Source organism: Jatropha curcas, chromosome 5 (assembly GCF_041381405.1).
Source record: "Jatropha curcas cultivar XTBG-Jc1 chromosome 5, XTBG_Jcur_1.0, whole genome shotgun sequence".
Classification (NCBI taxonomy): domain Eukaryota; kingdom Viridiplantae; phylum Streptophyta; class Magnoliopsida; order Malpighiales; family Euphorbiaceae; genus Jatropha; species Jatropha curcas.
Window position 1 is genome coordinate 1,877,719 of NC_143155.1, and position 12,136 is coordinate 1,889,854.

At 32.1% G+C, this 12,136-nt stretch overlaps 2 protein-coding genes across 3 annotated transcripts; one reads left to right on the plus strand and one right to left on the minus strand.

The window, feature by feature from the left end:
• The first annotated feature begins 1,061 nt into the window (after positions 1-1,061).
• On the plus strand, positions 1,062-4,274 carry LOC105650283 (Protein kinase superfamily protein). Its single transcript, XM_012237151.4, has 4 exons — positions 1,062-1,788; positions 2,109-2,369; positions 2,685-2,807; positions 3,157-4,274. The coding sequence occupies exons 1-4, from the start codon at positions 1,372-1,374 to the stop codon at positions 3,727-3,729; spliced, it is 1,374 nt and encodes a 457-aa protein (XP_012092541.1). The 5' UTR covers positions 1,062-1,371; the 3' UTR covers positions 3,730-4,274.
• A 2,824-nt stretch (positions 4,275-7,098) lies between these two features.
• On the minus strand, positions 7,099-10,572 carry PK1B (protein kinase 1B). Of its 2 annotated transcripts, XM_012237150.4 has the most exons (7): positions 10,235-10,572; positions 9,855-9,944; positions 8,881-9,203; positions 8,536-8,671; positions 8,295-8,437; positions 8,058-8,181; positions 7,099-7,862 (listed from the first exon to the last, which is right to left on the minus strand). In XM_012237150.4, the coding sequence occupies exons 2-7, from the start codon at positions 9,904-9,906 to the stop codon at positions 7,426-7,428; spliced, it is 1,215 nt and encodes a 404-aa protein (XP_012092540.1). In that variant the 5' UTR covers positions 9,907-9,944; positions 10,235-10,572; the 3' UTR covers positions 7,099-7,425. The 2 variants fall into 2 exon arrangements, with proteins under 2 accessions (XP_012092540.1, XP_089578186.1); XM_089722060.1 differs by lacking the exon at positions 10,235-10,572 and having other exon boundaries at positions 8,881-9,226.
• Between the last annotated feature and the right edge of the window lie 1,564 nt (positions 10,573-12,136).

Genomic DNA, 12,136 nt, shown 5'->3' on the forward strand with positions numbered 1-12,136 from the left:
TATGTCTAATTCTTTTTCTTTTAATAAATTTATTTAATATCTTATAATTACTAAGATTTATTTCCTACCAAAGATTAGGGTTTCTTACGTTTAAAATTATTATTCTAATTTTTTTTTATTTTTTAATATCTAATTACTAAACAACAAAAAATACATATAAATATATATATCATTTTATAATATCTAATTACTATTTAATCCTTTTCTTTTTTTTTTATATAAACCACGGGTATCTACATCTCATTATCAATGATCGCCTAATCCACTTATTTAATCCTTTCCCTTTCAATATATGTATTCAATTCTTTATATTTAACTTGTATTAATGGTCACGATTCTCTATTTCAAAGTTACTTTCTCTCTTATTTGTAAAGTTTAAATTTTTTTCTTTTGTTAGCGCTCTAAAAGTTTTTGTAAATAAAATTTATTAATATCTTCTCAAGCTCTCATTATTTTTTATTAAAAAGAATGTATCCTTGGAAACCATTTCATAATTGAGACTAAAATATAATTGATAAAATTAAAATCGATTAATTTTGGACCGATTTAAATTTATCTATTTAAAAAGTCTAAACTACTGATGCACGATAGTTGATAACTAAGTAAACGATAAAATATAAATTACATAAATTTCAAAATTAAAGATAGAGCACATTTCATTGATTTAAAAACACTTTATATTGTATAGGTGATTGATGACGAGAACAAGTTTTGACATTTTCGTTTGATTTGAAATAAAACAATTATTTACCAATTTCTAGCGACTTAATAAATATTCTCAAGAAAAGGAAAAAATACATATAATAATGCCCTTCCATTTGCCACTTCTCTTCCATCTCAATTCATAGCATAATTTTAATTATTTAAAAATTTACTCGTTTCTCATGTAATATACTAAGAAATTGAGATCGAAATATGAAAAAAAAAAAAATTAATAACTCTCTTAAATTATTATTTCCGGTTTGAACCTAAACATCCTTAATTATTAATTAAAAAAAATAAAACTTACTAACAAAGAAACTGAAATTAAAAAATGTCCGTTGAATCCCTCAACTGAACTTGAAAAAGGAGCGGAGGGGACCTCTCCATTGGTTTTTCCCTCTCTAATAATCAGCCATTAGCAAGCAATTTCTGCAATATGCGCTCTCCCTCGTGATCTACTCTTATTTCTCTTTCTGCAAAAAACGACACAAAACGACACCGAATATGGGCCCATCTTCATCTTCTTCTTCTTCAAAACTTGCTGAGCCAAAATACAACAGCAAGAACCAACTCCTCTCTCTCTTCTTCACCTGCTTCTTTGACTCTTCTGTCGTTTCCTTTTCAGCCTTTTATTTTTAATTTTGTTAGTAAATTTTTTTTTTGTCGTAAATGAAGTGTTTTCATTTCACCAACGGAGAGAGAAGAGACGACGAGGATGGAGGTGCCGGCGATGTCGTTTCAAGAGTGGTGTCGAGAGTTTCGTGGGCGAGGTCTTTGAGCATAGCTTCGAGTAGTATTGACACGAGACGGTCTGAATTTGACTATGAGTGTAACTCGTCGAGAGACTTGTCTGACTCTGTTGGATTCTATGAGTTTCTCTCTCAGCGAAGAGCTAATGATCTGCGAGTCTTTACTTTTGCCGAGTTGAAATCGGCTACTAGAGGTTTCAGTAGAGCTCTTTTGATCGGCGAAGGAGGGTTTGGGTGTGTTTATAGAGGTGTTGTTAGGGTTCCTGATGATGAAATCGAAGGTCATGACTTGAAGATGGACGTTGCTATAAAGCAGTTGAATCGTCACGGCTTCCAGGCAAGCTTTCATTTTTATTTTTATTTTTTAATTTCCTTTCCTTTCCTTTTATTTCCTTTTGAATTATATATTTTGTGATAATGTTAAATTTAAGATACATCAAATGCATTTTTTGAGATTAATTTCATTGAAATTTAATTAATTTGAAAATGACAACAGAACGATGGATTTGCTTATATTGCTTGTTCTTGACGGATTTCTACTGTTGGAATATAAATCCTATTTCAATAAAAAAATATTTTTCTGTGAGTAAAAATTTATGATATATGTGAGGTATACTTAAGGGAAAATTTTTTCTGTTTTGCATTTCTAGTATTCAGGGGCATAAGGAATGGATTAATGAAGTGAATTTCTTAGGTGTAGTTAAGCACCCAAATCTTGTCAAGTTGGTAGGATATTGTGCTGAAGATGATGAAAGAGGAATGCAACGGCTATTGGTGTATGAGCTTATGCGTAACAAAAGCTTAGAGGATCATTTATTGGCTCGAGTTCCTATTCCTCTTCCATGGATGACAAGACTGAAAATCGCTCAAGATGCAGCTCGCGGGTTGGCGTATCTCCATGAAGAAATGGATTTTCAGGTATTTTAAACCTTGTATGTTTTGGAGTTATTAGATTGAAAGCATAGTTAGTAATCACTTTGTAATGGTGGAATTCACTCTCTATGCATAAAGGGATTGTGCCAAAGGGAAGAAGGAGAAGTAGTTTTGTATTGGTCTAGTTATTTGTGCTCATAGTGGAATTTTATGCTTTTGTTTGGTTTTCTTTTATTTATGAAATTTTGGTATGATGCTTGTAATAATTTATTCTTTAGTTTTGTATTATTAGATGCCGTCTGCATTTTGTTAGTTTTCTTAGCTGGTTGTTTGATTAGGATTTGTCATCCATTGGTGCAGCTAATATTTCGAGATTTTAAAACATCAAATGTACTGCTGGACGAGGACTTCAATGCGAAGCTTTCAGATTTTGGACTGGCTAGGCAGGGGCCTCCTGAGGGACTTGGACATGTTTCAACATCAGTAAGTTGTTTTTCTTCTTTATCTATGTACCTATGTAAATATGTCTGCATCTAACAGGTATATAATTTTGAGCTCTGTCTGAAGGCCTTGTCTATATTTCATAATTTTTACTGAGCTTTCAACCTCTTTAAGGTTTTGACCATACAGTAAGAAGACAACAGTTTTGCTCAATGCCACCTGAAAATTTTGGCATATTGGTGTACTCATTATGTTTTCTACAGTAATTTACATCATTAAACTTAATTTCTATTACAAGGGATGGCAGATTCTAATCACTTTGTTTCATGAATCCTGATATGTTTCTATTATGCATACTAAAATATTCTCTAATTTAACTGCATTCCTAAAGGTTGTGGGCACAGTGGGTTATGCAGCTCCAGAATATGTTCAGACTGGCAGACTGACTGCGAAGAGTGATGTGTGGAGCTTTGGGGTGGTTCTCTATGAGCTTATCACTGGAAGGCGAGCGCTAGAGAGAAACCTACCTCGGGCCGAGCAAAAGCTTTTAGAATGGGTAAGACCATATGTATCAGATTCAAAGAAGTTCTACCTTATTTTAGACCCACGACTTGAAGGACAATATAGCATCAAGTCAGCTCAGAAACTAGCAGCCCTAGCAAACAAATGTCTAACAAAACAGCCGAAGTCCCGCCCAAAAATGAGCGAGGTAGTAGAAATGCTTGGAAACATCATTAGTGAGACTTCACCTCAAGATGAAGTTCCCTGTGCACCTGTCTGTGAAACTGAAGAAGTTAAGGAGGATATCTCTGCAGAAACTGAGCCCGAGTCTATTAAACAAGGTAATAGTTGTCGAAAGAAGGTTTTTGATCTAAGAGAAATAGTCAACCTGAGGAACAGATCCATAGGGAAACTAGATTGGAGAAGTTGGACACCAGGATCGGTAAGAAGTACTTCAGAATAGACTTTTGGTAGTCAGTAGAAATGCATACACCCTTTCTTCATCATAGGAATGGAAGATCAATGAATTTAACCATCACAAGCAACAACATGAATACTAGTAAAGCAATTAATTCTCTGCATAAATTGGAAAGGTATTCATTTCCTGTTTTTTCTGCAAGATAGCTGTAAATATTGGTTTTGGAGTCTGAAGCTGCAATTCATGTATGCTTCTCTCAAAAAACCATATTTTAAATCAAATTTGCGAGTCGTCTATATGTAGTTTTCCCCAAGATGCATAATCATTTATGTGCAAGAGATGCTAATTCCAATTTCTGAGTTTTTCGCGGTTAGGGTTTTTTTACAGAGAATGTGGAAGAGTTGAAGGACATATTCCCCACATAGATTCCACCTGACCTCTGGTAGACCGAAGTACTTTGGGGTACGCTTGGCTTCGATCCGTTTTCTTTGTAAAATCTGTCTTAAATGGGATTTTCCTTTTCTAATACTGAATGGGACAGGATATATAGAGTTGGTTGGGTTTGGATAATGCATTCCCTCTTTGAATAAGTGGTGCCTTGGTCCCCATTGTCTACCAGAAAATGCCAAATTATATAAAATTTATCTCAAATGGGATTTTCCTTGTCTTTTAGAATTACATTTGAAAAATTATACTTAGTTTTTTCTATAAAAAAAAAAAAAAAAAAAAAAAAAAAACTAGTTTATTGTGTAATAAACTATGGCTGAAATTTTTCCAAATTTAGCAGCAGTAAATTTACTGAAACAAAAATTAGAAGTTGGGAGTATCTGAAGTTAATAATTTTGGATAATAGTCTATTTTCATATTAGGGAAAATATAAGTTGGTATCTAAATTATAGTTAACACATGAAAACTTTTATTTTCAAAAATTAATCTTGAAGTCTTTAAATTATGATTTCATTAATATTTTGGTAATTTCATTTAAAAATAGAAACACCAAAGTTTTAACGTAATCATAAATTAAGGACCATTTAGTTAGTTTTTAAAAATAGAAGTCTTTTATCTCTTAATTTGACTATAATTTAGGTATTCATCATATTTTTCTTTTACTTCAAGCTTTTTTTAATTTATTGCGGCAACATTATCTGGAAAGAATTTCCGTATATACGGTCTAAATAATCAACCTGGCCAAAAGAAAGGCACAAAATGGAAAGGGACAAGTGAAAGTGCAAGACATGCAAATTGCAGAGGGAAAAGCTAGTCAAGGCTTATCCGGCATAGTGGAACCTTGTAATTCACCCAAAACGATTTGAATCACTACTTAGTTGAAGTCTATTCAAATTGCACATTATGCTTTAATATCCTGTTCCAGAGTGTCAAGCATGGAATTAGAAGTTAAAAAGCCACCCTTTGATTGGAATAAATGAATTTTATAAAATTTATTTATAAATTCAAATTTGGATTTGGTATGAAAAAAGTAATTCTGTGAATTTGGATATACCTAAATCAAATTCTATTTAAAAAAGTGAAATTTTCAAATAAATCCCATAACAAAACTCTCCATCCTTCAAGCTTTCTAAGATTATTATGTCTAGAGTTACCTATTTTTGTCCTAAATCCATTTAAATATGTGTAATTATTAATTCAAATTATTTTGAAATTTTACTACTTATAATCTCTTAATCCGTTTAAAATACCGATATCCACCGATAGATTTGATTAGCATTTACAATAATGGGCGGAGAATAATTAGTGGTCTCAGCTTTGAATTCTCTCAACCCTAAAGTTTCAATGTAATCAATTATATAATAGAACAAAGATTATATCATATAGTTAGTTACAATAGTTTGAATGGATTTTTTCTTACTTTGTAATATAATGAATATTATAAATGTATTTACCATTATTTAAAATAATATAATAATTCGTTCCATCCAAAAACTTATATAATTGTCATTACATTACAATACCTTAAAAGTTGAACCAAAAATAAATTTCACCTCAAACTCTACCATTCACTATCGCCACCACCACCGCCAAAACCACATCCGCTGGTGCTCCATTACCACTACCACAACTACCGCTAAGTGGTGGTGACGTGTTAATTATATTACATATTTACAAATAAACATAAAAATAAAAAAATAATTGCATTTTTAAATTTTTTTTAATTACATGACCAAATAAGGCAATGGAATATTAATTGTGTTGCACTACAATGCATTTTTCATTACATTACATATTTGATTGCATTATACTATATTACATTTAACTAAACATAGTCTAAAAGCTTTTACTAATTTAGTGAGTAAAGAAGAGAGTATTCGTAGTGTAGCCCATAATATCAACCTTGACCTTTTTCAATAAATTAAGAAAATAAATACACACGTTGGCTTTAAGAGAAAATAAAATATAAAGGAAAAAAACACTTTGAAAAAAGAGTAATTTTTCTTCTTTATATAAAATATAAAAGAAAAATAAAACTATATTCTCTATTAATTTATTGTCATAGTTTCTTTTATTTTCCTTTTAGTAGAGAGAAAAATGTTGGAAACAAAGATTTATTTTCTTTCCCACTTTCAAATAAGAGAAAACATGCACTCCTTCCGTTTAATTATAACAGCAACAAATAAACATTTTACCTTGTTTTACTTTTAAGTGCTCATTTAAAATTTTGAGATTATATTAATTATTTTTTAAATTTTATTCATATTTATTAGGGTAATTTATTTTTATATTTATATTTAAGAGGGACAATTTAAACATCTTATCATGTATTTTTAGAAAATTAATAAATTTTAATCATTTTTTTTTAATTTTTATGAAAAGAGCAAATGTTACTATTAAAATGAAAAATTAATAAATTTTAATCATTTCTTTTAATTTTTATGAAAAGAGCAAATGTTAATGTTACTATTAAAGTAGAAGACGAGCCAATATATATTTTTTCCTTTCTTTTCATATTTTTTGTCTCCATTGGCAGCATTTACTTAAATCATCAAACATATTGTGTTTTCAATAAAACCAATTTTCCTCATTTGGCGGAATTTGTTCGAGTACAAAAGATGGATCCAGTCCGGATTACGGTAATCTGATACTGTAGGCTACACGTATAATCAGATGAAAAGCTTGAAAGCAGGCAATTGAATGCATAAATAACAGAGCAATAAATAACCCCACGTGTATCCCTTCTCCTTTCGCTTCCTGCTTTTTCATTCACTTTCTCTTTGCTTCTAAGGGGAAGAAAAGAGAGTATATGCTTGACATCTTTTTGGACAACTATGTCCCACTGCTTTCGAATTATATTCAAGAATAATCCAAACTCAATTTTAAATTTGTTTAAAAATAATTTCTCCCTTTCAAAATATAAATTATTTTATTTTCAAATATAATTCGTTCAGGGAAGAATGCAAATGCAGCTGAATAACAAAATCTTTTACTTCTTTCAAAAAAGAAACAAATTAATAATTTTATAATATAATAAGGGGTCCATTTGAGAAAAAAATAAAATAATATTAAATACAACAAGCCAGGCTGCAGGAGAGAAAAGGACCAACTAGAACAAGTTATACAAAAGCTGTCCTGAAAATTGTCGGCAAAAGATTGATTTTGCATACATTAGCTGAAGCTGAACATTGAACTGTACAGTCGTCGGAAAAATAATCTTGAACGCGCTGACGTGCTTGCGTTGTATTGAGCTATAAAGTGATGCAGTTTTAGTCAAGTTCCTTTATTCCATTTTCAAACATACAGAGGGAAGGCCGAGGGACGAGGATAAGCGGCTGCAGTTCTTCCACCACTAGCATCATCTGCACTGTGTCGACGCATCCTTTGTGCAGAGCCTGAATGGGTGTTAACATTTCCAATTTCCTTGGAATCCTGAAGCTGTTCCAATGATGTCACCACCTCGTCCATGTTGGGCCGGAACTTTGATTCTATGGATAGACAACGTAGTGCAAGGGTAGCTGCCTTATTGGCAATGTCCATCGAGTATTGGCCTTCAAGACGATTGTCCAGGATGCGAAATATCTTTCGCTTGTTTCCCAGGTAGGGCTTAGCCCATTCCACTAGAACATGCTCTCCAGTTGGCCGGTTTTTATCTATTGCTCTTCTGCCAGATAACATCTCTAACAAAACAACTCCAAAACTATAGACATCACTCTTGGCAGTTAAATGACCTAGTCAACAAGGAAGTTAAGCGATTATCAGAACTAGCACATAATGCAAACATGAAAACGCTGAAAAATAGGCAAGAACACAAACATTTGCACAGACAAATCCAGAAAAATGAAACGTCCATCCAAAAAGGATCGTGTTGTGTGGTTGGAGAACTAATTTACGTACTAAACCATGCAATCTGAATCAAGAGATACCTGTGGCCAGATACTCTGGAGCTGCATATCCATAGGTACCCATAATCCTGGTAGAGACATGACTATTATCGCCAGTTGGCCCATCCTTGGCCAATCCAAAATCAGAGAGTTTTGCATTGTAGTTCTGTGAGTATCACAAAAGAAATTCTGAGAAGAGCTGGTAGGAAGTGAGATGGACTTTTCTGGAAAATAACAACATTTTGAAAGTATAAAAAACTGTTTACATGTCATACATACCGAATCAAGTAGAATGTTAGAAGTCTTGAAATCCCGATATATAACTTTGTTTTCAGCACTATGAAGAAATGCAAGCCCCTTAGCAGCACCAAGAGCCACCTTCAAGCGGAGATTCCAAGAAAGAGGTTGGAAATAAGACCCTCCTGGTAGAAAAACAATTAAGAGCATTTACATTTAAAAAATGCTAATTAAAGGCACTTTGGACCAACAATGCCAAAGAGAATGAACAGTTAGAACTCACTCCTAAATAAATGATTCTCCAAGCTTCCTCGAGGCATGAACTCATACACCAAAAGCCGGTGTTCATCCTCTAAGCAATAACCAATAAGCTTCACAAGATGAGGATGGCAAAATTGCCCCAGATAATTTACTTCAGCCTAAGAATGAAGGGAATATAACAAAAGCACATAAGAAAACCTCTGCATGGACAATACTAAACCAGGTTTAAACATTGCCAATCCCCAACAAAAGTAAACAAAACGGTTGATATGTCCCAATTCTACCTCGAGTTAACTTTAACAGGCTCTTCCAGAAAAAGAAATAGACTATTATACTAAACAGATCATGCTGGGAAACTATTACTCACCAGCCACTCCTTGTGCCCTTGTAAACCCTCTTGGTTAAGCCTTTTAACGGCAATGACCATTCCAGTTCCAGGCTTGGCAGCAGCAAATGAATTCTCATCAATCCATCCCTTAAAAACTGAACCAAAACCACCTTCTCCTAGGACACTATCAGGACGGAAATTTCTTGTGGCCATCTTAAGATCAGAAAAACTGAAGCTCTTCAGATTGGAGGACTGCAAGATCTCACCTTCACTTCGAGGTGTTGGTGGCATTGAAGCTGAAGAGACCTTACTACTTGTACTACGATCATTCACATCTGTACTAACATACTTTGAACTCAGCCCTGCACAAGCCAATATGTAATCTCTGCATAAATTAATTGCAACTGCTATAGCTTAAGCGATCCTATTTTGGAGGAAAGTAGACTCCAAGTGCACACTCAACAGAAAAACAACAATCTACAGATAACCCAAGAACTGAGTTGAAGTTAAAAGACATCAAATAAATATTATTCATATTACATCAATTAGATTGCCAAGAAAATGAGAACAATCAGAAGAAAGCCAGGATAAATATGATTTTCTTCTTGTTTTTTTTTAATATAACAATGAATTGATAATTCAGATTGAGAAAGATATAATCAAGCTGATTGCTCCATCTCTGCCAAACCTAACCCAGACCTAATCAGATTTCATTTTCCTTTTGTTTCATTATTTATCAGCAACCAAAAAGACTTTGGTGACAAAAAAGAAGAAACAATTAAAAGGGAAAAAGGAAAGTAATTAGCCAGGATACCACAATTAGATAAAATCCAACATACATAAAAAATAAGTCATCCCCAAGAAACAGAAAGTAAAGCATTATCAAAAGAGAAAAGAAAAGAAGCAAAAACCACAATTATCTAAACGGGAAAAGGAGATAAGTAAAACAACTTAAAATTAAGCAGGCAGAACTACCACATGGCTATGAATACAAGTGTGAAAATTTAGAATACCTGTGTTAAATGGGCTCTCAGCTTTAATTTGGGCGCTCAGGCAAACCCCCATCAAGTTGAATAACAATATACCCTTTTGAAGCTCTCTTCCTACAGATCACAACAAATTGGAACTTAAGCTCTAAATAACTTGAAAAAGAACCAAAAACTTGAAAAGCATAACAAAAGGGTAGATCTAAGTGTGAAACCAAAAATAGTTTCTTCTTTATACAAGTAAAAAGTTTTATCCAGAAAATAAACACGCCACCAATGAATTGCCTTGGAAAGCAACTTTATTTGCAAACAAAAAAGAGAAAAAGAAAAAGATAAGATAAAAATTTTTTAACAAAGAAAACTTGCAAAAACCCAAGAATAAGTTCATAAAGAATTCAGTAACCCACCTCTAGTTTTGTTCTCAGAATAGAGAGAAAGAAGCGAAAACGAGAAAACGAGTGAGATGAGAGCTGACCAAGTTTGAGCTAAACTTTAGATTGACAAATAGCAACTAGCAAGCAATAAAGAGAGCTAGGGAAAGAGGTGGAGGATGGTGGAAGAGAGAAAGCAAAGAACTGCATTAATGGCGGGTTGGTCCCAGTTTAAAGCCCAACGTTTTATACTCTTCTGTTCTTGCATTTTTGGTTGTTCTGCTCTCTCTCTCTCTCTCTCTCAAAAACACAATTCAGAGTCAAGTCAGAGGAGATAAGCCTGCAGAGGGCTGCCACCAATCTCCACCGTAGGATTGGATTTGTAAGAAGCATCCAAAAATTCTTTTCCACATTCATAATATATATTTGGCTCAACTTGCTTTTCTTTTTTGGCTTGGCTTCAAAGCAGCTTCCTTGTCTGGGATATCTTTTGGCTTTGGACTAGAAAATTTCTGGCTTGTATTTGATTAATTAATTAATAAAATAATAGTATTGATGTTCACCTTTTGGACTTTTTTGTTGACAATGATGTATGATTGTACTTACTGTTACATTATTTCCCAAAGAAGCTTACTTTATTATTATCAATTATCATTATTTTCATTAAACAAAAAGACTTTCTAATTTGTGGCCATTATGATTTAAGATTGGAGCAGTTAGTGTTGGCACACATAATTGACTTAGATACATAAATTCACACTCTATTATTTAATTTCTTATCATAACAATAGATTTTTTATTTCAACAACAAGATATCGATTGGGGTAGTGAGCGAAAAATATTTATATTTTACGGCCTAAAAGAGATTATCCCTTATAATTATATAGATATGAAAAAAGATTTATTTCTTTTTTTTGCTAGACTTGCATTTAGATAAAACTTTTCTGATAGTGACAATTTTGAATTTCAATTCTCTGTCCTTGCATATAAAGTTAATTTGCTTAAAGATACGGTGCATTTCCACCGATCCAATTACCTAAAAAAATAAAAATAATTTTAATGATTAGTTTTTATTTATTTATTTATTGAGATTAAATGAATCAGAATAATATCATCTCTATGCGATGGAGAAAATATTTCATTTTTAATAATTTTTATTAAATTGATAAAATTTTTATAATTGAAAGATTTGAACTTGAAAATTTAAAGTCATTATATTTAATTGAAACCTATTTACAACTTAAATAGCTCTTTCATGGGTAAATAATTCTATTTGTGCGTAAATCAGATACATGTATGTTTGTTTAGTTTAATTTTGACGCATATTTTAGACTCGATAATAAATTTAATTTTAAAATCTAAAAAAAGATCCCTAATTATAAAAAAAAAATTCACTTCAAATAAGAAAAAATGAACCCAATATAAGAGCAGGGATTTCATAAAAAAAAAACCAATAAAATGATAATTTTAAATAAATTCATAAATTCTCCAAAACCTCTCAATATATACTCTTAAAATCAAATTCATACACTCAAAAAATTAAAGAATAAAATATTCATATATATATATTTATATACATTAAAATAACAGAAAGATATCAAGAAAAATTTGACCAATATTTGGAATCTATATTCATATGATATGTCTCTTTCAAGTTCAAGATCCAAAGATATGGGGCCAAATACAACAACTTGGGTATTCAAAAAAAAAAAAAAAAAAGGTTCTTTTCCTAAATTACAATAATAATTAATTTGGAGGCTCATTTTCATTTCTTGTTTCTACTTGCCAGCAGTATTGTATTTCTACATGGCCCATACACATTCATTGGGTGGCATCTAAGTCTCCAGTGGTCTCTCTTCCTAGTTGAGCATTTTTTTTGAACCCCTTTACCTGTAAAGTCGAACCATTTCATTGCTTTAATGTGACAATATTTTATTG

Coding starts and splice junctions, on each gene's coding strand:
- PK1B (XM_012237150.4), bottom strand. CDS start 9,906: ATGGGGGTTTGCCTGAGCGCCCAAATTAAAGCTGAGAGCCCATTTAAC. Junction 9,204..9,854: donor TGAGAGCCCATTTAACACAG/GTATTCTAAATT, acceptor TGGCTTGTGCAG/GGCTGAGTTCAAAGTATGTT. Junction 7,863..8,057: donor TCCAGAGTATCTGGCCACAG/GTATCTCTTGAT, acceptor CTTGTTGACTAG/GTCATTTAACTGCCAAGAGT.
- LOC105650283 (XM_012237151.4), top strand. CDS start 1,372: ATGAAGTGTTTTCATTTCACCAACGGAGAGAGAAGAGACGACGAGGAT. Junction 1,789..2,108: donor TGAATCGTCACGGCTTCCAG/GCAAGCTTTCAT, acceptor TCTAGTATTCAG/GGGCATAAGGAATGGATTAA. Junction 2,808..3,156: donor TTGGACATGTTTCAACATCA/GTAAGTTGTTTT, acceptor GCATTCCTAAAG/GTTGTGGGCACAGTGGGTTA.